General features: G+C 47.4%; 2 protein-coding genes across 3 annotated transcripts in view; one reads left to right on the top strand and one right to left on the bottom strand.

Moving 5' to 3' along the window:
- rpain (RPA interacting protein) overlaps positions 1 to 16,379 on the bottom strand; it is a 31,621-nt gene extending 15,242 nt beyond the window's left edge. Inside the window, exons 1-4 of the mRNA XM_085964133.1 lie at positions 16,228 to 16,379; positions 7,659 to 7,847; positions 5,960 to 6,032; positions 4,349 to 4,463 (exon numbers count right to left, since the gene is read on the bottom strand). Of these exons, the coding sequence (XP_085820259.1) occupies positions 4,349 to 4,463; positions 5,960 to 6,032; positions 7,659 to 7,847; positions 16,228 to 16,335 (485 nt within the window). The 5' untranslated portion in view covers positions 16,336 to 16,379. The remainder of the gene's footprint in view (positions 1 to 4,348; positions 4,464 to 5,959; positions 6,033 to 7,658; positions 7,848 to 16,227) is intronic.
- A 326-nt stretch (positions 16,380 to 16,705) lies between these two features.
- Positions 16,706 to 27,386, top strand: part of nup88 (nucleoporin 88) — a 63,994-nt gene continuing 53,313 nt past the window's right edge. For both annotated transcript variants that reach the window (XM_085964132.1, XM_085964131.1), the window contains exons 1-4: positions 16,706 to 16,948; positions 22,748 to 22,917; positions 25,078 to 25,203; positions 25,875 to 25,961. In XM_085964132.1, the coding sequence (XP_085820258.1) occupies positions 16,742 to 16,948; positions 22,748 to 22,917; positions 25,078 to 25,203; positions 25,875 to 25,961 (590 nt within the window). In that variant the 5' untranslated portion in view covers positions 16,706 to 16,741. The remainder of the gene's footprint in view (positions 16,949 to 22,747; positions 22,918 to 25,077; positions 25,204 to 25,874; positions 25,962 to 27,386) is intronic.

Raw genomic sequence — 27,386 nt, 5'->3', positions numbered from 1 at the left:
AGCTTACCCTTCTGCCCCTGAATTCATGATGGAGCTAAACCAGCTGGATCTTTATTTATGAATGACTGCTCCAAAAAGCACTTTTCAAATCCAGACCCCCGCTGCCTCTGCTCAGAACCAATGGGAGGGGCTTGTCACACGACAAACAACGACCCCTTTATCCAGTCATTTCACACTGGAAGTGGCACCTTTGCCCACGATGCACTGTCGCCTGCTCTGAAAAGTGGAGAACCACACTCCCAGATCGCGTTGTTTAAGCAAAAATGAATCAAATTAAATTATAAGAATTCTAATTACACAGAAGCAAAATGAAGACAGCAGAATAATCAGCGGTATAAATGCTTATTTTGCACAATTTAAATCGGTTTTGAAATAACAGTGTTTTTGAACCTGAGAGACCTAGCCAGACTCTTTGGTTATTGCAACATGGGCACTTTTCCACTCCCGAGACCCATCACATCACATCACTGTGACAGCGCTGATGAACTCAGGGAACAGGAGGAAAACATGCCGTATATATTCCAGACCAAGAAACCGCTGAACAAAAAGCCGTCAATGAAGTTTAGAGCCAATGATCATCCTGAGCTGAGTCACTGGACGAGCAAGTGGCTGGCGCGTCAATAACGCGAGGGCATAGATTGAAGGTGATTGGCCAAAGAACCAGCAGCCACGAGGAGAAACTTTTTCACACGCGTGGTTAAGATTTGGAATGCACTGCCTGATAGGGTGGTGGATAGTAGCCTTTAAAAGACAATTGGATAAATACTCAAAGGAGAAAACATTGCAGGGATATGGGGAAAGAGCGGGGGAGTGGGACTGACTGGATTGCTCTTCGACAGAGCCGGCGCAGACTCGATGGGCCGAATGGCCTCCTGCGCTGTACTATTCTCTGATTCTATAAGTGTTCACACCTCATCCAGGTTATGGTTGTTACTGGACTGGACTGGACTAGACTAGACTAGTAATCCAGAGAATGCAAGTTCAAATCCCACCATGGCAGTTGAGAATATATAATATTCAGTGACCTTGTCCTGGACCGTTTATCTGGCGGTGTTGTTATTTTCCTTAGAGGGATAGTTACACCTGTCGTCTGCGGTACGTCACTGCTGCTCAATAAATCTGGCAGTTTTCAGTTGAAGCCAATGTCTAGAGAAGTTATTCTTTTGCTTTCTGAATACAAGGGAAATGATGCGACGTAATCTATCAGCTAAAATACAGTGAAGAGGATTCTCAGTTCAATTCCTGGGCTCACTAACCATTCTCCAGATAACAAGGCAGGCGAAGACACACTCTGGATCACAAGGCAATGAGGGCTCACATAAGGAGCGGTCTTTCTCACTGCACCGGAGAATACCTAGAGTTAAGACTCTAAAAATTCATCAAAATGTAAGTAGGACTTTAGTAGGACTGTGCTCCGCTTCCATCACTCTCCTCTCTAGAACTCACGCTGGACATTAGTTTTAATCTCTCTGGCAACTAGCCCAAGTACCCATTCTCCATGTATAAACACCAGGTGTCTAAAGGCTGGTTGACAGGAAGGGAGCATCACACCCAGCGTCTATCTTTGGACCGGTCAGCGGGAATCACTGGATAGTGAACAGAAGCAGGAATGCTGGGGCAACCAAGGAATACAGAAGACCCCCACCACCGCAGCTAATTGTACAAAGACCCCAGAGCAAAGCTGAGACCTGGCTGGACTGCTACGTCATCTTAAAAATCATTTCAGATATTTCAATAAAAGATGTTCCAAGTCATACAACTTGGAACCAGCTACGCATCGGTTGTAACAGTTCTCATTTGAAGACCGTACATTTACTTTTCTCTCCAGTTCCTCTCCTGCAAATCATTTGTGCGCTTGTAAAACTGTTAAATTAGGAACCTAGGAACAGGCGCCATCATTCAGCACTCGAGCCTGTTCTGCCATTCGATGAGATCATGGCTGATCTGTATCATAACTCCATCTACCCGCCTTGATTCTGTAACCCTTCCCCAACAAAAATCAATGTCTGTTTTGAAATTTTCAACTGACCCCCGGCCTCAAAATATTTTTTTGGTGGGGGGGTGAAAGAGTTCCAGATTTCCACTCCCCTTTGTGTGAAGAAGCATTTCCTGACATCACCCCTGAACGGCCCAGCTGTAATTTTTACGGTTCTGCCCCCTTGTTGCAGACTCCCCCCCCCCCCCACCTGGGGAAATAGTGTTTCTCTCTATCTACCCGATCAACTCCTTTGATCATCTTAAACACCTCAATTCGATCACCCCTTCATCTTCTATACTCCTGGGTAAACAAGCCTAGACTGCAACCTGTCCTCATTATTGCACCCCCTCCAAGACCAATATATCCTTCCTGAGGTGGTGTCCAAAACTGAACTACTAAATGGGGTCTAACCAGAGCTTTATATAACTGTAACATAACTTTGTATTCCAGCCCCTTTGAGATAAAGAGCTTAGAGTCATAGAGTTATACAGCACAGAAAGAGGCCCTTCGGCCCACCTTGTCTGCGCCGGCCATCAGGCCCTGTCTAGTCTAATCCCATTTTCCAGCACTTGGTCCGTAGCCTTGTATGCTATGGCATTTCAAGTGCTCATCCAAATGCTTCTTGAATGTTGTGAGGGTTCCTGCCTCTACCACCCTTTCAGGCAGTGAGTTCCAGATTCCAACCACCCTCTGGGTGAAAAAGTTTTTCCTCAAATCCCCTCTAAACCTCCTGCCCCTTACCTTGAAACTATGCCCCCTGGTTATTGACCCCTCTACTAAGGGGAAAAGTTCCTTTCTATCTACACTATCTATGCCCCTCATAATTTTGTACACCTCAATCAGGAGCGCCCTCAGCCTTCTCTGCTCCAAGGAAAACAACCCCAGCCTGTCCAGTCTTTCTTCATAGCTGAAGCACTCCAGCCCAGGTAACATCCTGGTGAATCTCCTCTGCACCCTCTCCAATGCAATCACATCCCCCTATAGTGTGGCGACCAGAACTGCACACAGTATTCCAGCTGTGGCCTAACTAGCATTTTGTACAGCTCCATCATAACCTCCCTGCTCTTATATTCTATGCCTCGGCTAATGAAGGCAAGTATCCCATATGCCTTTTTAACTACCTTATCCACCTGTTCTGCTGCCTTCAGGGATCTATGTACATGCACACCAAGGTCCCTCTGATCCTCTGTCTTTCCTAGGGTCTTACCATTCCTTGTGTATTCCCTTGCCTTGTTAGTCCATCCAAAATGCATCACCTCACACTTTTCAGGGTTAAATTCCATTTGCCACTGTTCCGCCCATCTGACCAACCCGTCTATATTGTCCTGTAGCCTGAGGCTTCCCTCCTCACTATTTACCACCCCACCAATTTTCGTGTCATCTGCGAACTTACTGATCATACCTTTTATATTCACAGAGAAATCACAGATCACAGATACCCCACAGTGCAGATAGAGGCCATTTCAGCCCATCGAGCCTGCACCGACACATATCCCACCCGATCCCCGTAACCCCTACACCAACACATATCCCACCCTATCCCTGTAACCCCACGTATTTAATCCCCCTAACACTAAGGGTCAATTTATCATAGCCAATCAACCTAACCAGCACATCTTTGGACTGTGGGAGGAAACCGGAGCACCCGGAGAAAACCCACGCAAACATGGGGAGAATGTGCAAACTCCACACAGACAGTCGCCCGAGGCCGGATTCGAACCCGGGTCTCTGGTGCTGTGAGGCAACAGTGCTAACCACTATGCCACCGTGCCACATCCAAATCATTAATGTAGACCACAAACAGCAAGGGACCCAGCACCGATCCCTGCGGTACCCCACTGGACACAGGCTTCCAGTCACAAAAACAACCTTCCACCATCACCCTCTGCCTTCTGCCACTAAGCCAGTTTTGGATCCAATGTGCCAAGGCACCCTGGATCCCATGGGCTCTTACCTTCCTGACCAGTCTCCTATGCGGGACTTTATCAAAAGCCTTACTGAAATCCATGTAAACCACATCCACTGCACTACCCTCATCCACACACCTAGTCACCCCCTCGAAGAATTCAATCAAATTGGTCAGACATGATCTTCCCTTGACAAAGCCATGCTGACTATCCCTGCCTCTCCAAGTGGAGACCAATTCTGTCCCTCAGAAATTTTTTCCAATAATTTCCCTACCACTGATGTTAGGCTCACTGGCCTGTAATTCCCTGGTTTATCCCTACTACCCTTCTTGAATAATGGTACTACGTTAGCTGTTCTCCAGTCCTCTGGCACATCCCCTGTGGCCAGAGAGCTTAAAAAGAGCTTCAAAAAGACCCAGGAAATTAGCCAGAGGTCCAATTCACAGCCTGATTCCATACTCACCTGTTACAAATAGGACAGATGAGTCTGTCAGGAACATCAAATCCATCAATAATAGCATTCAAGCACGCTTCATCGAAACGCAAGCTGGCCTCGTACTCCTCTATGATGGCATGTTCTACAAGAAATATCGTAGACATCATTTACTAAGAGTCAAAAAATGCTATTTTGTACAAACCAGCTGAAAGAAAATCCTTTAAAAAGCTCTATATGTACTATTCCATAAAAAAATGCATTATCCTGAACTTAACAGCTTTAGCAGGGAGAGGAATTTCTTAACTTTCTGCTCCTCTATTTAGTTAATTTTTGTTTTCACAACCAGGGGCGTTCCATTAGTCCCCCAAATTGGTGCAAGCTTCTTCATGTTGCTTCTCTTTTACAGTTCTTTAGTCTAATTTTAATTCCCTCATACTCTATCCCATTTTGTTCCTACTTTGCTAAACTGTATTCTACTTCAAGGGGTCAGAACGTTATAGCAGATCAACCTAACAGAAACAAACTTGCCATTAATACAGTGGATTTATTTCCATATTTCCCAAGTACACTTATCCTAGTCCACATGGCAAACAACAAACAAAAAAGATCCAGACGTTGTTGGCTTTCAATCTTGTGACACACATTTAGATCGTCCATTGATCTGGTAAGTCGGAGTTCTGCTACACCAACATTTTCAAGTATGGATCAAACAATCATCTCCAATCGCTGACTTGATTGTGAATTGGTTGCAGTTATCAGAGTTAGGATGAGCAGCAGCATTCTCCCTCCCAACTATATTGCAGAAGCAACTCCACAAACTCAAAACCAGTGAAACCTCACCGTGAACAAGCCGAGCCAGTGAAAGCTTCCCGATTTCACACGCCCAATTTAGCCTCACCTGCCAGGAGAGTACACTGGGAAATGCGGAGCTGGTGTCTGTGCCATCAATGAGGAGTCTGTTTAAGTGCATTCCTGACTAGTGGATCACTTGTTCAATGGAACATCAGCTGGCACAGAAACCAGGTTCAGCATTGTATTTATTTATTTCATTCTCCACCAGGCCGCGCATCAATTTCTTCGCGCCTCAGCTGTTGAATATATTTACATTAGTTCCAAAGTCTGACATTATTTATTTATTGGCGTATTTTCAAACTCAAGCACTGAGCTACCTCGATATTCCCACCAAAGACCAAGGTCACATTACCTTTTCTTAAAAAAAAAACTTTCTTTAGGCAATTTGAGAGGATTAAACTACTGCAAATATATGTTCAAAGGTACATTTTTAACCACTATTATTTGAAAGGATTTTAATAGATCCTGCGGTAAGAGGAGACGGTTTGGGCTTCCTCACACTGTTAGGAGAGAACTGATGTGCAAAAGGGTTATTCCTCCATCATATTGAATAAAGGAAATGCGTCGGAGTTAAGCAAAAGTGTGTGTTACAGGAATGGAGTATTTTACACGATCAAGTCAAATATCTGAAGCGATCAACTGACCACGTTTTCCCTCGGCCTAGGCCAATTAGAGGAATAACCATGAAGAGGCTATTATAGTATTTAGCTATCACTAGTTTGCATGCAGAAATGCTCGTCTTCTCTGACATACAGTGGAGAGGTGTGGTTTGCAAGTAGTTTCTACCTTCGCTGAGGAGCTCCTGTTGAATTTCCTCAAGTTCTGCCAATTCATTTATATTCTCCAGTGTATTCAGCACCTGGGGAGCAATTCAAACCACATACACATCACTCCAATGGTGGATGTTTAATGAGGAACACGCTCAAGGAATCTGATAAAACAGAACGAGGGGACATTGTAAAGTTAAAGTTAAAATTAAGCCAGTTAATTTCTTCATACAAAAGGCCAAGAGAACACAGAACACACTGACGCAGAAGGTGATGGGTGCATAATCATTTCAGGCATTTAAAGAAGGGAAATAGCAAGGGATAAGGGCAGAGAATGGGTATTAAAAGCATTAGGAACTGTCAAAGCTAACCAAATTGATCCAGCAATAAGCTCCTGCTGTTCCCATGTTGCTAAAAGGTTTGGAACTATACAAATGTTGGATTATAGCACACGGTGTAGAATCCCCCCCATAATCTGTATTCGTGAAAGTTAAGCAGTAACAGTCCAGATACACTTCCAGCAATCACATCACTGCAGGAGTGTGTCGTCAGAGTGTGACAATTCACAGAGTTTCCACTGTAAATCTGGACATTGGAATTCATAATGGAGAAAGTTGACAGGAAGTGTGCAGCTGCAAGATTTTGAATAAATTACAGATAGATTATTTCCTTAACATACATCAAGTTGTAAAATATCCTCTCTTCCTTTCAAGAAAAAAAAGGGAAAGTTTTAATACCATAGGCTAGAAGCATGTCCCAGACCATTAACTGCTCCACAAACCTTAGCATTTGTCAGTTATTAAACACAACTACAGAAACAGAATTCATTCAGCTGATTTCACTGGCCTGCATCACCATCCAAGCTCCGGGACAGTAGTGAACCAATCTCAGCCATTCAGGTACCACAGGCTGACACGTGAAACGAGATCAGAGGACAAGAATTCAGTGTTTAAAAAAAACTATTAGCTGATCAGAAGCACTACTACATTTTTCTATGAAACAATTTGATTAAGAGTAGAGCTATGAATGATTCATGGAGACCATTAGCTGGACAATCACGATCAGCAATCCAATCTGCAACTGGTTCTCAGCACAGTTCTTTTATAAATACAGGATGATAGCAACAGTTAAATTTATACTCGGAAGTTTTCAGATACACACTTCTGCATACGTTACAGCAACCCCCAAATGATTACAATTCATTATATTTACATTCTATTCTACTCCTATTTGTTGAATTACAATCACTTCAATCAGACAGCCCTTTGTGAAGTCTTCAAAATATAAGTGGACACATTTTTGGACAAAATCATACTGCACTTTCAATAGTGCAGTGTAATTAAACACACCGAAACAACAAAGTAACAATCTTAAAAACGTCATTAGTGAAATAACAAAATTGGTGCTGAAGATCTTGTGTCTAATTAAACATCATACTCTATAAATTCAATTAATACACAACCAGACTTTGTCATTACTTAAAACTTCTTAAAATATTTGCTGCAGGACAGATGTGCGCGGATTGCTAATTACCGAGAACAACGGCCCTGAAATACATTGTGCAAAGATTAACAAACATTTTGTTCATTTGCTCTTCCTTTGTTATTTCAGTGGAGGTGCTATCCCTGTTTATTTTAATATTTGCACCACAATTTCATAACCAAGGAGGTTAAAATCTATAATTAGAACCTATCAGAAGGGTGTTTAGATTAACAAACCTCTGTTAAACTCCCCTTCTTCCAGAGTGATGGAAAATCTCTGTCCAGTGCTTTCAGAGCTCGCCATTCTTCTTCCATCACCTCTTGCACGAGAAAGGACCCATTGAGGCTCCAGCTCGGATTCTCTCCCAAATGCCTGTACCTGTCCAACAGCTTTGCCCGGCTGTTCTTCAATCTTTCTACGCACCTCTAGCGAGAGGGAACATAGGAAATGAGAATCAGTGTACGTCATAAATGAATAAATATTTCATATCGCAAATCATCCATGACTATGTAAGCACAATTTAAACACAGCAATCTATCAGGGTTACAGATCACGAAAAATCTGTGAGAAGAGTGCAAAAAAGTGCTGGATTTTATAGTAATTCTACTAAGAATCAGAAAACTCTTTTAAAAAACATCAGCTGGTGATATGTACCGAAAAGATGACGTCGCGAATACTTGGAAACTTTGCCCCTAGCTCTCCCCACCCCACTTCTTGGGATGCCTGAGGTCGTAAAAGGTGCTACATAAATGCAAGTCTGTGTTTCTTTGGAAGATACGGATGCTGGCTGGGCTCTGGTCCCTCGGCTGGCCCAGCACTTTACCGCAGCAGCCACTCTTCCTGCGAGCCATGGCCAGCGGTTATTTCCAAATATTTGATGAATCTCTCCACATTTATAAAGACAGTTGGGAAATTCTTATTTTAACACATTCTGTAAATGGAAAGATTTCTACACAGCTCACTACACCACGTTTCAAAATTAAAGAAAGATCTTGCATTTAAACAGCGCATTTCACAACCTCAGGATGTCCCAAAGCACTTTGAGCAAAGGAAGTCTTCCTAAATTATCTGAGTTACAGCAACACCAACCCCACCGTCTCATAAATCAGGAGACAAACTTTTAAAAATCATGAAATTTGGTAAGAAATCAGGAGCTGCTTTTCCCTCCCCACCCACTCGCTGACCTTTGCTCCCGGACAGGAAGTGTATTCCGTGACCTTTGCTCCCGGACAGGAAGTGTATTCCGCGACCGTTGCTCCCGGACAGGAAGCACATTCGGCCGTCACTAACCGATTACTGATGTAAGGAATAGGAGCAGGAGGATCAGTGGCTCCGCTGTCACATCACTCACAGGCCGGCCACACTCTGCTTTTGGCGGTCACTCTTTCCAGAACATAACCTCCTCCAGCCCTACAACCCTCCGAGATCTCTGCGCTCCTCCAGTTCAGACCTGTTGCGCATTCCCGATTTTAATCACTCCACCACTGGCGGTTGTGCCTTCAGTTGCCTTTTTCCCCAAGCTCTGGAATTCCCTCCCTAAACCCCTCTCTCCTCCTTTAAGACACTCCTTAAAACCTTCCTCTTTGACCGGGCTTTTGGACACCTGCCCTATTATCTCCTGATGTGGCTCGGTGTCAAATTTTGTTTGATAATCACTCCTGTGAGGCGCCTTGGGACATTTTACTATGTTAAAGGCGCTATATAAATACAAGTTGTTGTTGTGTAATTAAACCACAACAAACCAGGAAAGATTGAAAGTAGGTGTTAAAACGGATGTTAATTTATTGGAACATTGTTTGTGCTACAAGCAAAAAAATATAAACCCATATCGCAGCAGTGGCTACAATCCAAATGCATACGTAGAATTTTGCAGAGTCAGTAGGCTATTATCTGAAGAAATTGTAGGTTTTAACACTGAGAACATATTTAATTGTGTGGAGAATGAGATTCTCTCATGTTTGCAGTGACTGCTGCCCCTGACTCTGCATACACCAGGTCATTCTGCCTCAATAAATCACAAGACATTCACATCACACTTGATAAGAGTTGGATCCCTACCTGCTGCAATTAAGACCGGACTCCCCTCCTCCAAATGAAATGGGGGAGATGAGCAGGGTGCTTGCTGAACTCATCACCCCCCTTCAGTCTCCAGTGGCCTGGAGACCCTGTTGCTGCACCCCTCCCCGTCACCAAGCCGGTTGACCGGGCAACGGCAAACACGCTTCAATGGGCGGGTTTGATGGCCGGCGCAGACACGATGGGCTGAAGGGCCTCTTTCTGCACTGTATAACTCTATGACGGCTCCTGGAGGTGGCAGTGGATGCAGGTAGTTTCGCGGGCTAACCGCCCCCGCTCCATAATTCCTGTATTGTGGTGTGGAGCCAAGGGGTGATCTTTGGGCTGCCCATCCTCCCTCCCACAGAGGTGGCTCGAAAGGCCTGGGCTGCCCGTGCTAATTTTAAAATGGCGCTCGCTCCCACCCCTCAGTTTTGCTGCTGCAATAATTGACCCATTGCCATCCCCTAGTCACTCAGAGGCCGCTCCCATTTCCAACAGTCTGAGAAGAGGCCGTACCCCACCGAACGGCAAATCGCGGATTTTTCCGCTCATGCAAGATTTAGGCGTTCCATCGTGAGTGAAGCTTTATTTCACTCTGAAATCGTCCCTCTCGTGGTTGGCAATACTGGTTTAATATTTTCCTAAATTTAAAAGAATGTCCTACTCACCCTTTTACTTTAATGCAATGTTCTGGATTTACCTACACCATTTAAAATCTTATTTACGCCTCAAGGTCCTCTCACCTATCTCCTGGGATTGGAGCCCAAGTTTCGTTCCTCACTACTCAATCCCTTTTACACTTCAGATCAGTTCTTCTCTGGACCCAGACCAATGCCTGCAAGTCTTTTTTGAAATGTGACTACAACAACTTGCATGTTGTAAAACTTCCCAGGGAGCTTAGAATGGATCTGATAAAAATATCCTCAAAGCTGCCACTGATTGGATTGGCGCATGAAGCATGGCCTGTTTCCGTGATTTTGGTGGAGGTTAAACACGCCACGACACCGCTTGAAGCTGAGCGGTCAATTCTCCAGTGTTCTGGTCAACATTCCTCAACAAACACCAAAAATAAACAGCAACTGACCTTTCACCCCATTGCTGCTAGGGGGCATTCTTTGCACAGAATTACTGCCACAGTTCCCTGCATAATAGTCACTGCACTTCAAAGGGAATTTATTGCATCATGTGTTGAGGTTTTTGATGAGAAAAGGTACTCTCCAAATGCAGTTTCTTCTCTTTACATGTTGCGGCTGAGCAGATACAGTACAGCTGGCAAAGTCAGGCGCGTAAATACTCGGACTCAACATTAAAGAAAGACAAATCATCAGGGCCTTAAAAAGGGAACTTTCCTTAGCAACGCTGCTCCAATAAGGAATCAGTTAGAAGCCAAGCTTTATACGAATATCACAGATTCTGTGAGTTTAGCAGCAAGTGATCACTGGACAAGAACATTTTCCTCCTTGCTCCTCCCCAGGTGTTGACTCTTTGCTGGGCGCGGTTCCATGGGCACTGGCCACCCTCTGATACTTCACCCATAGGATCATCACTCATGTGATCCTTGATCCTTACAGCACTGTGCACAGTTCTGGTCTCCATATTACAGAAAGGATAGAGAAGCACTGGGGAATGTACAAAAAAAGATTGACAAGGATGATATCAGAACTGAGCGGGTACAACTAGCAGGACAGAGTGGGGCTATTCTCTCTCAAAAAAAGACAGAGGTGATCTGATCGAGGTCTTTTAAGGGTAGACATAGAGAAGATGTTTCCACTGTGGGGTGTCCAAAACCAGGGGCCATAAATATAAGATAGTCACTACTAAATCCAATAAAGAATTCAGGAGCAACTTCTTTACTCAGAGTGGTGAGTATGTGGAATTTGCTACTACATGGAGCAGCTGAGGTGAATAGCAGAGATGCATTTAAGGGGAAGCTAGACAATTACAAGAGAGAAGGGAATAGAAGGATATATTAGGGTGAGGTGTAGGGTGGGAGGAGGCTCGTGCGGAGTATAAACACCAGCGTAGACCTGTTGAGTTGAATGGCCTGTTTGTAAAATTCTATGACAGCGAGTGTCAGCAGGCTATTCGGCCACAGGTGGTATGACAGCTAAGCCTGATACTATCCTCACCCGACACTCACACGAGCACTTCCAGCATGGATGGCTGCATAGCAATCAAAGCAGATAACCAAGCTGTTTTCTCCCGACTCCCTCATCTAGAGTTAGAGGACAACTGCAGCTCCCCGACCCGCCCCCGACTGCAGCTCCTCCCCGACCCGTCCCCCGCTCCCCGACCCGTCCCCAGCTCCTCCCCGACCCCTGCCCGCAGCTCCCCGACCCCAGCTCCTCCCCGACCCCAGCCCGCAGCTCCCCGACCCCTGCTCCCCGACCCGTCCCCTGCCCCCGACCGCAGCTCCTCCCCGACCCCTGCCCGCAGCTCCCCGACCCGTCCCCGACCGCAGCTCCTCCCCGACCCATCCCCGACCCCAGCTCCCAGACCCGTCCCCTGCCCCCGACCGCAGCTCCTCCCCGACCCCTGCCCGCAGCTCCCCGACCCGTCCCCGACCGCAGCTCCTCCCCGACCCCTGCCCGCAGCTCCCCGACCCGTCCCCGACCCCTGCTCCCCGACCCGTCCCCTGCCCCCGACCGCAGCTCCTCCCCGACCTGTCCCCGACCCCTGCTCCCCGACCCGTCCCCGACCGTAGCTCCTCCCCGACCGCAGCTCCTCCCCGACCCCTGCCCGCAGCTCCCCGACCCATCCCCTGCCCCCGACCGCAGCTCCTCCCCGACCCCTGCCCGCAGCTCCTCCCCGACCCGTCCCCGACCGCAGCTCCTCCCCGACCCCTGCCCGCAGCTCCCTGACCCGTCCCCTGCCCCCGACCGCAGCTCCTCCCCGACCCCTGCCCGCAGCTCCCCGACCCGTCCCCGACCGCAGCTCCTCCCCGACCCGTCCCCGACTGCAGCTCCTCCCCGACCCCTGCCCCCCGACCCGTCCCCGACCGCAGCTCCTCCCCGACCCCTGCCCGCAGCTTCCCGACCCGTCCCCGACCGCAGCTCCTCCCCGACCCTTGCCCGCAGCTCCCCGACCCGTCCCCGACCGCAGCTCCTCCCCGACCCCTGCCCCCAACCGCAACTCCTCCACGACCCGTCCCCTGCCCCCGACCGCAGCTCCTCCCCGACCCCTGCCCGCAGCTCCCCGACCCGTCCCCGACCCCTGCCCCCAACCGCAGCTCCTCCACGGCCCCTGCCCCTCCACGACCCCTGCCCCAATTGAGAAGCTAACTTAGTACGGATCTGCAATCAAACCTGGGACATTCCTAGCTCAGTGACTCACTGGATTAATTAGTTCAAATAACAGAAGGACCAATGAAGACTGTAAGAGTTAACTCAGAGGGCTGACTACCAAGTTTGCAAATGGTTTTGAAAGTGGAGAGGATATGGGTTCGGAAGCTCAGCGGCTGCGAACATTCTGGCTCAGTCTGAGACGGTGGCCAGTGAGGGGGATGGAGTCAGTGGCGAGGAAACTGAGTTTGCGGCAGAGGCTCAAGGCAATGGCTTTGGTCTTCCCAATGTTTAACTGGTGGAAATTCCGGCTCATCCAGGACTGAATGTTGGCCAAGCATCCTGACAACACAGGCGGTGGAGGGGTCGAGTGAGGTAGAACTGGGTGTCATCAGCGTACATGTGGAACCTAGCACCATTTGTTAGAGGATGTAATGTGACTTTGATTAGGGCCATTTCAGTGCTGGGACAGGCGTGGAAACCTAATGGAAGATGATCAAACATGTAGTTGCAGAAAAGATGGACATGGATTTGGGAGGCGACAACAGTCGAGGACAAAAAACACAAGAACATAAGAAATAGAAGCAGGAGTCGGCCACACGGCCCCTCGAGCCTGCGCCGCCATTCAATATCATGGCTGATCCTCTACATCAACTCCACTTTCCTGCACTATCACCTTATGCCTAAAATCTATCTCAGCCTTGAATATACCCAATGACTGAGCCTCCACAGCCTCTGGGGTAGAGAATTCCAAAGATTCACCACCCTCTGAGTGAAGAAATTTCTCCTCATCTCAGTCCTAAATGGCCGACCCCTTATCCTGAGACTGTGACCCTGGTTCTAGACTCCCCAGCCATCGGGAAACCTCCTCCCTGCATCTACCCCGTCAAGCCCGGTAAGAATTTTGTATGCTTCAATGAGATCACCTCTCATTCTTCTAAACTCTAGAGAATGTAGGCCGAGTCTACTCCATCTCTCCTCATGGGACAGTCCCCCCGTCCCAGGAATCAGTCTGGTGAACCTTCGTTGCACTCCCTCTGTGGCAAGTATATCCTTCCTTAGGTAAGGAGACCAAAACTGTACACAAAACTCCAGGGCCCTATATAATTGCAGTAAGACATCTTTACTCAAATCTTCTTGTAATAAAGGCCAACATACCATTTGCTTTCCTAATTGCTTGCTGTACCTGCGTGTTAACTTTCAGTGATTTGTGTACAAGGACACCCAGGTCCCTCTGAGCACCAACATTTCCCAATCTCTCACCATTTAAAAAAATACTCTGATTTTCTATTTTTCCAATCGAAGTGGATAACTTCACATTTCTCCACATTATACTCCATCTGTCACCATTTTTCCCACTCGCTTAACCGGTCTATATTACTTTGTGTTCTCCTCACAGCTTACTTTCCCACCTAGCTTTGTATCGTCAGTAAACTTGGATACATTACACTTGGTCCCCCCCATCTAAGTCATTGATATAGATTGTAAATAGCTGAGACCCGAACACTGATCCTTGCGGCACCCCACTAGTTGCAGCCTGCCAACCTGAAAATGACCCGTTTATTCCAACACTCTGTTATCTGTTCGTTAACCAGTCCTCAATCCATGCTGATGTACTACCCTCAATATCAAATGCTTTTTGGAAATCCTGACCATCATTTTCCAATCCTGTCTGGCTTCATGTGTGGTGCCGGAGGACTGGTAATGTGGCACCCTTGTTTAAAAAGGGAGTAAAGGATAGACCGAGTAATTACAGGCCAGTCAGCCTAACCTCGGTGGTGGGAAAATTATTGGAAAGAATTCTGAAGGACAGGATAAATCTTCAGTTAGAAAGACACGGACTAATCAAGGATAGTCAGCATGGATTTGTGAAGGGAAGGTCATGTCTGACAAACTTGATTGAATTTTTTGAGGAGGTAACAAGGAGGGTAGTGTGCTTGATGTAGTGTATATGGACTTTAGCAAGGCTTTTGATAATGTTCCACATGGCAGACTGGTCACAAAGTTAAAAGCCCATGGGATCCAGGGCAAAGTGTCAAGTTGGATTCAAAACTGGCTCGACGGCAGGAAGCAGAGAGTAATGGTTGATGGGTGTTTGTGTGACTGGAAGGCTGTTTCCAGTGGGGTTCCGCAGGGCTCAGTGCTAGGTCCCTTGCTTTTTGTGGTATATATCAATGATCTAGACTTGAATACAGGGGGTATGATTAAGAAGTTTGCAGATGATACTAAAATTGGCTGTGTGGTTGATACTGAAGAAGGAAGCTGTAGACTGCAGGAAGATATCAATAAATTGGTCAGGTGGGCAGAACAGTGACAAATGGAATTCAATCTGGGGTAATGCATTTGGGGAGGGTTAACAAGGAAAGGGAATACACATTAAATGGTAGGACACTGAGTAGTGTAGAAGAACAAAGGGACCTTGGAGTGCATGTCCACAGATCCCTGAAGGTAGCAGGCCATGTAGATAAGGTGGTTAAGGCGGCATACGGAACGCTTGCCTTTATTAGCCGTGGCATAGAATACAAGAGCAGGGGGGTAATGCTTCAACTGTATAAAACACTAGTTAGGCCTCAGCTAGAGTACTGCGTGCAGTTCTGGTCACCACATTACAGGAAAGATGTGATTGCACTGGAGAGGGTACAGAGGAGATTTACAAGGATATTGCCAGGAGTAGAGAATCTTAGCTCTGAGGAAAGATTGGATAGGCTGGGTTTGTTTTCCTTGGAACAGAGGAGGCTGAGGGGAGACCATATTGAGGTGTATAAAATTATGAGGGGCATAGATAAAGTGGATAGAAAGGACCTATTTCCCTTAGCAGAGGGGCCAAAAACCAGGGGGCACAGATTTAAAGTAATTGGTGGAAGGTTTAGAGGGGATTTGAAGGGAAATGTCTTCACCCAGAGGGTTGTGGGGGTCTGGAACTCACTGCCTGAAAGGGTGGTAGAGGCAGGAACCCGAACCACATTTAAAAAGTACTTGGATGTGCACTTGGGATGTTGTAACCTACAGGGCTACGGACCAAGAGCTGGGAAATGGGATTAGGCGGGAGAGCTCTTTGTTGGTCGGCGCGGCCACGATGGGGCTGAATGGCCTCCTTCCGTGCTGTAACTTTCTCTGATTCTATGACCTTGTGACTCAGAGCCGAGAACTCCGGCATTGCCATTTCCGACCTGTACCTATATTGGCGAGAGAATTAATTTGAAGTTATAAATAAATGTCGGAGTACCGAGCTTCTCTGCCTTTGGTGCAAACACCATCCAGCAGAGATTCTGTCAAAGGAATTCCTCCTTGCACCAGCCGACAGGGACTCCGGCCAGAGCCGTGTGTGCACAGCCCGAGGCCGAGGCCTCGGCCTCTCCCTCCAGCGGCCACAGGCCAAGCTCGGCCGCCACCTTCTATTAATTTAACAAGCGAAAGCTCAGGGCAGCAGCGGCCGATACCCCGCGGCGCCGGGCCGGCCGCTCACCTTCCTGTAGGTCTCTTTCCAGGGGGCAGTACTGCTCTTGTACAGCGCTCTGTGCCCGGAGTCCGCCTCCATCCTGTCGCCGAGGCCCCGCTCCCGGAGCGCCGCCATTTCCCGCTGCCCGCCACTCGGGCAGTGCCCAGGCGCGCTGCTCGGCCCTCCATTGGCTGGCGGGGATAGTGACGCGTTGGTCGGCCTCCCATTGGCTGGCGGGGATAGTGACGCGCTGGTCGGCTCCCCATTGGCTGGCAGGGATAGCGACGCGCTGGTCGGCTCCCCATTGGCTGGCGGGGATAGTGACGCGCTGGTCGGCTCCCCATTGGCTGGCGGGGATAGTGACGCGCTGGTCGGCTCCCCATTGGCTGGCGGGATAGTGACGCACTGCCGGGCCGGGTGGGCTCGGCCCCCCATTGGCTGGCGGGGATAGTGACGCGCTGCCGGGGCGGCGGGCTCGGCCCCCCATTGGGTGGCGGGGACAGTGACGCGCTGCCAGGCGGGCGGGCTCAGCCTGGGGAAGATGGCGGCGGTGTGCGAGCGTTGGTGGGGCCAGCTCCTCAATCACCCGCTCTTCGAGCGGCTCCGGAGGGTCCAGCGGCGGCCCGACGAGCCGGCCAAGAATCTCCTCTTCTGCCTGGACGGCGACATCTTCTTCTGGGACGGTGCAGACAGCGTGTTTCACAGCACCAACCTCAAGAACCTCAACGCCGGCCTCAGCTCGCAACAGGTACCGGCCGCAGCCCGCGGCTCCAGGGGCTGGGAGGCTGGCCTGGGGGGTAGGAGACTGGACTGGACTGGACTGGAAGGAGGAGAGGGCCGCTCGTTGGAGAGGGACAGGAGGAGGTCATTCAGCCCCTCGAGCCTGTTACGCCATTCAATCAGATCATGGTTGATCTGTATCATAACTCCATTTACCCGCTCTTGCGCCACATCCCTTGATACCGTTACCTAACAAGAATCTATTAATCTCAGTTTTGAAAGCTCCAATTGACCCCCAGCTTCAACAGCTTTCACCCCCCTCAACCTTCTAAACTCAAGGAAATACAATTGAAGTTCATGCAAGGAAAAGGAGGTGGGGTAGCATTGCTGGTTAAAGAGGGGATTAACACAATTGAAAGCTCTGATGATGTGGAATCTGTATGGGTAGAACTGAGCAATACCAAGGGGCAGAAAACGTTCGTGGGAGTTATATACAGACCTCCAAACAGTAATGCTGAGGTTGGGGATGGCATTAAATGGGAAATTAGAGAAGCGTGCAATAAGGGCACAGCAGTTATCATGGGTGACTTTAATCTACATATAGATTGGGCTAACCAAATTAGTAACAATACTGTGGAGGAGGAATTCCTAGAGAGTATACGGGATGGTTTCCTGGACCAATATGTCGAGGAACCAACCAGAGATCAGGCCATCTTAGACTGGTATTCTGTAATGAGAAAGGATTAATTAGCAATCTTGTGCGAGGCCCCTTGGGTCAGAGCGATCATAATATGACAGAATTCTTCATTAAAATGGAGAGTGAAGTAGTTGACTCAGAGACTAGGGTCCTGAATTTAAATAAAGGAAACTACGATGGTATGAGGCATGAGTTGCGTAGGATTGATTGGGGAATGTTACTCAAAGGGTTGACGGTGGATAGGCAATGGCAAACATTCAGAGATCACATGGATGAACTACAGAATTTGTTCATCCCTGTTTGGCATAAAAATAAATCAAAAAAGGTGACTCAACCGTGACTTACAAGGGAAATTAGGGATAGCATAAGATCCAAGGAGAGGACATATAAATTGGCCAGAAAAAGCAGTAAGCCTGAGGATTCGGAGCAGTTTAGGATTCAGCAAAGGAGGACAAAGGGATTAATTAAGAGGGGGAAAATAGAGTATGAGAGTAAGCTTGCAGGGAACATAAAAACTGACTCAAAGCTTTTATAGATATGTGAAGAGAAAAAGATTGGTGAAGTCAAGCGTAGGTCCCTTGCAGTCAGAATCAGGGGAATTTATGATGACCAATTACATACATACTTTGGTTCTGTCTTCACAAAGGAGGACAAAAATAACTTCCCAGAGATGTCTGGGAACATAGGGTCTAATGAGAGGGAGGAACTGAAAGAAATCAGTGTTTGTAGGGAAATGGTGTTAGGGAAATTGACGGGATTGAAGGCCGATAAATCCCCAGGGCCTGATAATCTACATCCTAGGGTACTTAAGGAAGTGGCCCTAAAAATAGTAGATGCATTGCTGGCCATCTTCCAAAATTCGATAGACTCTGGAACAGTTCCCATGGATTGGAGGTTAGCTAATGTTACCCCACTATTCAAAAAAGGTGGTAGAGAGAAAACGGGGAATTACAGACCGGTAAGCCTGACATCAGTAGTGGGGAAAATGCTAGTGTCCATTATAAAAGATGTAATAGCAGAGCACTTGGAAAACACAGTGACAGGATCGGACAAAGTCAACATGGATTTACAAAAGGTAAATCGTGCTTGACTAATCTGCTGGAATTTTTTGAGGATGTAACTGGTAGAATAGATAAGGGAGAACCAGTGGATGTGGTGTATTTGGACTTTCAGAAGGCTTTCGATAAAGTCCTGCATAAGAGATTAGCGTGTAAAGTTAAGGCACATGGGATTGGGGGCAAGGTACTGACTTGGATAGAGAACTGGTTGGCAGACAGGAAGCAAAGAATTGGAATAAACGGGTCTTTTTCCCGAGTGGCAGGCAGTGACTAGTGGGGTACCGCAGGGATCGGTCCTAGGACCCCAGCTATTCACAATATATATTAATGATCTAAACGAGGGAACTAGATGTAATATCTCCAAGTTTGCAGATGACACAAAGCTGGGTGGGCGTGTGTGCTGTGAGGAGGATGCCAAGAAACTCCAGTATGATTTGGACAGGTTGGGTGATTGGGCAGATGCAGTATAATGTGGATAAATGCGAGGTTATCCACTTTGGTGTCAAAAACAGGAAGGCAGATTATTATCTGAACGGCAATAGATTGGGAGAAGGGGAAGTGCAACGAGACCTCGGTGTCCTTGTGCACCAGTCGCTGAAGGTAAGCATGCAGGTGCATCAGGCGGTTAAGAAGGCAAATGGTATGTTGGCCTTCGTAGCGAGAGGGTCCGAGTACAGGAACAAGGATGTCTTGCTGCAGTTGTACAGGGCCTTGGTGAGCCCACATCTTGAGTATTGTGTGCAGTTTTGGTCGCCTTATCTGAGGACGGATGTTCTTGCCATGGAGGGAGTGCAGCGAAGATTCACCAGACTGATACCTGGGATGGCAGGAATGACGTATGAGGAGAGATTGGGTCGATTGGGCTTGTACTCGCTGGAGTTTAGAAGAATGAGAGGGGATCTCATTGAAACTTACAACATTCTAGCAGGACTAGACAGACTAGATGCAGGAAGGATGTTCCTGATGGCCGGGGAGTCCAGAACCAGGGGTCACAGTCTAAGGATAAGGGGTAAACCATTTAGGACAGAGATGAGGAGGAATTTCTTCACCCAGAGAGTGGTGAACCTGTGGAATTCTCTACCATAGAAGGCAGTGGAGGCCAATTCATCTATATATATAAATCGGTACTTCTGTCATTCTGTCTTTCTATCTGTCTATCTGTCTGTCATCGCGTGTGCGTTGCGGGTATGCACTCGAAAGTTACAGGGCGTACCTATGCGCGCGTTACCTCCAAAGAAAGCTTACGCTTCCGAGACGGTTTTAAGCGTATTTACGTTTCGGCCGGGCTAAAATTGCGCCCGCGGTATCCCAAAAACCTTCAACATTCCGCTCATTAGCATCTCATTATCCGCTCATTAGCGACAGAGTGACCTCGAGCTCGACCAATCGTACGCCGGGTTGCTGGCGTGTGCCGCCGGGCCAATCGGTGCGCGTGTGGCCGGGCTTTATCGTTCTGAACCGAGGTGAGTCGCCGCCATCTTGATTCCAAACTTTTCCTTTTTCCCGCTTTCTGCGTCTTAAAAAAAAACGTTGCTTTTAAAACACATTGTTTTTTAAAAAAATGATTTAGAAAGTAATTAACTTATCTAATCTCATTAATTTTCCTACCTTTCCCCGTTTTTCCAGGTAGGCCTAGAAGCCTCGGCGTCTCCTCCGCACCCACGCCCGAGCTAGGCACCTCCCGGCCCCACTCGAAGGCTGGAGGGCCGAGCCTCAGCCCAGCGCCGCTTGGGTGCGCGCGCAGCAGGAGCTGAGACGTCTCTCTCTGCCGGGGCTTGCTGAGCGTCCAGCGTTACCCTGGCAACGGGCGCAATCGGCGGTCTTCACCTCCGGGGGGGGGGGGGGGGGGCCGCGCGCGCAGCAGGAGCAGCTGAGACGCGGCGTCTCTCTCTCTCTGGCTTGGTCAGCGTCACGGTTGCCCTGGCAACCAGGCCCGCCGGCCGAGAGAGACGCCGCGTCTCAGCTCCTGCTGCGCGCGCAATCGGCGGTCTTCACCTCCGGGGGGGTGGGGGGCGCGACCCTCGGGGGGGGGGGGGGGGCGCCCGCCGCCCTCCCTCCCCTCCGCCCTCCATCCCTCCCTCCCTCCCCCTCCCCCCCCGCCCTCCCTTCCCCTCCCCCCCGCCCTCCCTTCCCCTCCCCTGCCCTCCCCTCCCTTCCCCCCCTCCCTCCCTTCCTTCCCCCCTCCCCTCCCCCCGCCCTCCCTTCCCCCCCTCCCCCTCCCCCGCCCTCCCTTCCCCTCCCTCCCCCCTCCCCTTCCCTCCCTCTCTTCCCCCACCCCTCCCCTCTCTCTCTTCCCCCCCAGTCGCTCTCTCTCTTCCCCCCAGTCGCGCTCTCTCTTCCCCCCAGTCGCTCTCTCTCTTCCCCCCCAGTCGCTCTCTCTCTTCCCCCCCAGCCGCGCTCTCTCTTCCCCCCAGTCGCTCTCTCTCTCTCTTCCAACAACAAAAGGCCCTCGAAAAAGCCTCGGCACCGCCGGGCACTTCAGCTAGTTAAATATATTCAAGAAGGAGTTAGATATATTTCTTAAGGCTAAAGGGATCAAGGGATATGGAGAGAAGGCAGGGACAGGGTACTGAATTTGGATGATCAGCCATGATCTCATTGAATGGTGGAGCAGGCTCGAGGGGCCGAATGGCCTACTCCTGCTCCTATCTTCTATGTTTCTATAACCAGTCTTCATTTAACCCTTTAAACCCCGGTATTCGGAGAATCTGCGCTGCAGCCCCTCCAATACCAATATATCCTTCCTTCCCAAAACTGAACGCAATACTGTAGATGGGGGTCTGACCAAGGCCCAAGCATAATTTCCCATTGTAATCAAATGTCTTGGAGATATAGGCCATGTGTGTACTAACTTTTAGTTTTTAACAGTGTCCATTCACCTCTCAGCCAGAAGGTCGTGAGTTCAAGCCCCACTCCCGAGACTTGAGCACAACAATCCAGGCAGACTCTCTGGTGCAGTGCTGAAGGAGTGTTGCACTGTTGGAGGTGCCGTCTTTCAGATGAGACTTAAACCAAGCCCTCGTCTGCTCTCGGGTGGATGTAAAAGATCCCATGCACTATTTGAAGAAGAGCAGGGGTGTTCTCCCCCGGTGCCCCAGCCAATATTTATCCCTCAATCAACATCACTAAAACATTAATCACATTCCTGTTTGTGGAAGCTTGCTGTGCCCAATTTTAACTACCGTGTTTCCTACATTACAACACTGCAAAAAGTACTTGATTGGCTGTAAAGGGCTTTGGGACGTCCTGCGGTCATGAAAGACGCTATAGTCGTTCGTTCTTTTTCTTTCTTTCTACCCCAATCCCTTTGCTCTGGATTTCTCGTAGTTGATTTTTGCAGAAAAATAACGGGTTGATTGTGGTAAAAAAATATTAAAAGTGAAATGGAAAGCGTAGCAAAATCATTAGTAGCCAGTGCCATGTTTTGTAGAGACCACACTCCCTATTATTTTGCTATGTTTGTCTTCACTCCTTTCTTACATATGTGCATATATGGATGGGTGGACAGTGAACATGTGTTGATATCTAAGTAATTCTGCAAAGCAGTATTGTCACAGGATTTTTGCCAGGATTAAAATCTCGGTTTATGATTAAGTAAACTTGTGCTCTGCAATAAAGATGTTTAATATATTGTTCCCTGCATTCTTCAACTTCAAAGGGAGGGCAGTTCTGGAGCTGATTCTAATCAGTATTTAAAACCAAATAATTATCACTGGTGAGATGATTCTTAGGACTGAGATCTGAACACATCAGTTTGGGGCAAAAGCCCCTTCTGTCTGGTCGTAAGTGTTCGTGGTGAAATAAATTTGAACAGTTTTAACCCACTTCCCAGAGTTCGAGAGGCCACAGTGCAAACTGCCCATAATTTAAAGTGGCTCCTGTGGGAAAATAGAAATGTCCTGATAGTACAGTATTGTTCTGGCATTGGGGGTAGCGCTTTCTGTGCCATTCGAGACTTCACTTGCCAAATTTGTTGTTTATTAAGTCCTTCAAGATGTTTCCAAGCGACATACAGTGCTACATAAATGCACTGGCTTCACATCAATTAATTGTTTCTTTTGTTCGCCTGCAGACATTATTATGTATAAACCCACCCTTGTTTGAAGTTAATGAAGTTCTGCTCAGTCCAGCGCAGCATCATGTGCTACTGATTGGAACTAAAGGACTGATGGTGTTGGAGCTGCCACAGCGATGGGGCAAGAGGTCTGAGTTTGAGGGTGGAAAAGCCAAGATCAATTGTCTGTGAGTCTCGATGATTCCTTCATTATTCTATTTTGGCTCCTTTTTGAAGAAGTGCACCACTTCAAATAAAGGCATTCGGCGTTCATGATGGTCCACCACGTTATGGAAAATAATTGAATGCAGAATTTTATACTCTGCTGAAGTATTCGAACGGTTCTGTGAGGAATAGAGAGAATATCAAGAGCACAACTTGTGAACAACGTTGGCTTTATATGCAAAAGCAAAATACAGGAGATGCTGAAAATCTGAAATAAAAACAGAAGATGCTGAAAATATTCCGGGTCAGGCAGCATCTGTGGAGAGAGCAACAGAGTTAACGTTTCAGGCCGATAATGCACATGGGATTGGGGGCAAGGTACTGACTTGGATAGAGAACTGGTTGGCAGACAGGAAGCAAAGAGTTGGAATAAACGGGTCTTTTTCCGAGTGGCATGCAGTGACTAGTAGGGTACCGCAGGGATCGGTCCGAGGACCCCAGCTATTCACAATATATATTAATGATCTAGACGAGGGAACTAGATGTAATATCTCCAAGTTTGCAGACGACACAAAGCTGGGTGGGCGTGTGTGCTGTGAGGAGGATGCCGAGAAACTCCAGGATGATTTGGACAGGTTGGGTGATTGGGCAGAAGCATGGCAGATGCGGTATAATGTGGATAAATGCGAGGTTATCCACTTTAGTGGCAAAAACAGGAAGACATTATTATCTGAACGGCAGTAGATTGGGAAAAGGGGTAGTGCAACGAGACCTGGGTGTCCTTGTGCACCAGTCGCTGAAGGTAAGCATGCAGGTGCAGCAGGCGGTTAAGAAGGCAAATGGTATGTTGGCCTTCATAGCGAGAGGATTCGAATACAGGAGCAAGGATGTCCTGCTACAGTTGTACAGGGCCTTGGTGAGACCACACCTTGAGTATTGTGTGCAGTTTTGGTCGCCTTATCTGAGGAAGGATATTCTTGCCATGGAGAAAGTGCAGCGAAGATTCACCAGACTGATACCTGGGATGGCAGGAATGACGTATGAGGAGAGATTGGGTCGACTGGGCTTATATCTGCTAGAGTTTAGAAGAATGAGACTTATAAAATTCTAACAGGGGCGGCACGGTGGCATAGTGGTTAGCACTGTTGCCTCACAGCGCCAGGGACCCGGGTTTAAATCCGGCCTCGGGCGACTGTCTGTGTGGAGTTTGCACATTCTCCCCGTGTTTGCGTGGGTTTCCTCCGGGTGCTCCGGTTTCCTCCCACAGTCCAAAGATGTGCGGGTTAGGTTGATTAGCTATGATAAATTGACCCTTAGTGTTAGGGGGATTAAATACGTGGGGTTACGGGGATAGGGTGGGATATGTGTTGGTGTAGGGGTTACAGGGATCGGGTGGGATATGTGTCGGTGCAGGCTCGATGGGCCGAAATGGCCTCTACCTGCACTGTGGGGTTTCTGTGATTCTATGAATGTATTCAGATATGAGAAATGGTAAACAGTCTGGACACTCCTGAATGGTCTAAGTTTTATATACGTACCATATTTACATATTTTGGCCTGTACCTGTAGACTTATTTTAACTAGATAGTTTTTAATTTATACAGTTGAAGAAAAAAAATCACCTGTGTGGTTAATTGCGAATTCTAAAATCATTTTACCAGATGTGAGTGGAACCTGTTTTCTTGTCCTGGATCCTGTTGTACAGTACACAAGTGGGCTGTCCTAAAAGTTCATAATGAAATCAATCTTTGGATCTCTGTTGTATTCTGTTTACACTGTACTTTTTAAAATTGAATTTTAAGTCTTAATTAAATGGGTGCAATAATTAAAAGCTGGTCATGCCACCTCCATCAAATATACTTGATGAAATGTATAAGTATGGTGTCAATCCAGACTATCAACAGGCTCAAATATTTTCAAAGATGTCGCTCTGAAAAGTTTAAATAGTATCCTATCCTGCTCAAGCTTCAGTTTGTGGCTTTATCTGAATAAAGACAATGTCGTGACTGCTTGAAATACTTTCCAGTCTATCAGTTTGCGGGTTCAGTTCACTGTGCTGAGAGAGAGAGAGAGACAACAATGCTCATTAAAACTGTAAGATATTTATATTCTGTTTAATCATGGTTTGTTACAAAGGACAAAATATTGTGGACGCTAAGCTGATTTTATTTTTGGATTTGCAGAACGGTTCCGATAGCAGAAAGATTCTTTACTAGTTCGACGTTGCTGACACTGAGGCATGCTGCTTGGTACCCCAGTGAAACCGAGGAGCCACATGTTGTCGTGTTGACCTCTGACAATACTATGAGGTGATGTACAGTATCTGCGATCGCTAGATAACCTGCTTATTCTGAAAGTTGCATTGCTTCAGGCTGATGTTCTGTAGAAAGGCTACTCCTGCATTAATTCACTGAGCCATCTGACTGTACTTCAGGTGCAGGAAGCCTAAACCCACATAATATAAAACCTTTACCAACCATCAAAGGAAGATCTTCACTCCATCTTTTAGGAATGAGGTGTTTGTTATTTAGCAGCGCTCCACTTTTTTCCCCTTCTTCACAGACAGTTTGAAATTTCATTGCAAATCCAGGTCAGACTGATTAGATGAAAGTCTGTGGCTATAAGGATCCTGTGCGTCCATTCATTTGCCAGTGCCCTGGCTAGTGGGCATGGGCCTACAGCATAAAACTGCACCAGTTTTTCATTTTAAGTTGGTGTAATGGAAAAAATCTCTCCCTGCTACAGCAGGTGGTGCTCTCCTGAGCTTGAGACAGAAGCACAGTGTTGGGTAGAGGGGAAGTTTACTCTCCGCTAACCATTCTACAATGATCAGAGAGTTTAATCTTGACAATGGGCCTCTGAAATGGAAAGTTTTGTTGCTCAACACGAACATCTTCGCCATAGATGAGAAACAATACATTAAAAGATCGTGCAGCTGAAGTAGATATTTATTTGTTCTCTAACCATTCTCTCACCATAGGTTTTATGATTTAAAGCAACCACAGACTCCAGTGAAGATGTTCTGTCTTACTCAGAGTGAAGAGGAAAATATTGTACCGGCTACACGGTAAAAAATATTCACCCCTTTGATAGTTAAACGGAAATGATTTGACTGTCTTATTTTTTTCTTAAATATAGAAATTGTAAACTAAAATGAGAACTAATTACTGTCTTCAATTTGTAGTCTCTATCTGTTCTCCCTCCCTGGCATGACCCAAACTACCAACTTATTGGCTTATTTTACCCTTGTGACTGTGAGCCTCAAAAGTCACCTCCTAGCTGTCTCTGCTAAAAATACCGAGTAACAAATGGTGTAAGCCACCTATTTTTATAATGAAAGGAAGAACTTGTATTTCTAGATCCCCTTTCCCGTCGCCAGGACGTCCCAAAGCACTTTACAGTCAGTGAAGTGCAGTCACTGTTAGAGTGTAGGCAAATGCAGCAGCCAATTTGTGCGCAGCATGGTCCCACAAAGATTGAGATGAATGACCAGTTCATTTGTTTTGGTGGTGTTGGTTGAGGGATAAACATTGGCTGCGACACTGGGAGACTTCCCCTGCTCTTCAAATAGTGCCATGGGATCTTTTATATGCACCTGAGAGAGTAGACGGGACCTCGGTTTAACGTCTCGTCCAAAAGTCAGCACCTCAGGCAAAGCAGCACTCCGTCAGTACTGCACTGAAATGTCAGCCTAGATTATGTGCTTAAATCCTGCAGCAGGGCTGGAACCAGCGTTCCCTCTAAGCCGCACAGCTGTCTGCCAGTCCTGCGCAGGCCGGGATTGGCTTTCCCAATGTTAAATTTCACACAGGTGCAAAACTATGAATGGGCCACGCACCCAAAAAAAATTGGGGGGGCGCATTGGCTGGAACCCATGGCCTCTAACCCAAAGCCAGACGTGCTACCACTGAGCCAAGCCAGCCCTAAGTATCATATAAATTTATTAACTGCAGAGAGATGATTATTCTGAGATTTTTTCCCCTTCCGGCTCCCCAGCTCAACTAGAGGCCCAGGACCCGAAATATATAAAACCCTAAATTACTGCAAACCAGTGGAAGCAATATTTCACACTCTACCTCTCTCAACCCTCCATAACCGCTCGGGTTCTCCATTACTCTTCCCTGTTCTGGTGAGGAAGTTTTTTGAACCTTTCTTCCTAACTCGAACCTCTCGCCCCTTGCTCTTCGCTGCCCTCTCTCAATGATTCAAATATTATTCCTGTAATGTGGTTCCCAGAATGCACGTGATGCTCCCTACTGTGGCCGATCCAATGTCTTGTATGAATTCAGTATCACTTTTATAGTCAGTGCTCCATATATTGAACTGAGATTCTCCTATGTCATTTTAACAGGCTTTTCTAATTGTACTCGCACTGTTAAAGATCTATGTATCTGCACACCACATGCCTTTTCTGCTAAAAATCTTATGTAAGAGTTTCTGAAGGTAGTGAAGAGTCCTGTCATATCGCTCATTAGAGGTTTAGTAAGATTGG

Source organism: Somniosus microcephalus, chromosome 22, assembly GCF_052327205.1.
Source record: "Somniosus microcephalus isolate GS21.2 chromosome 22, FLI_Smic_1.0, whole genome shotgun sequence".
NCBI lineage: Eukaryota > Metazoa > Chordata > Chondrichthyes > Squaliformes > Somniosidae > Somniosus > Somniosus microcephalus.
Note: the sequence above shows the minus strand (reverse complement) of the source record. Positions and strands in the feature narration are given on the sequence as shown.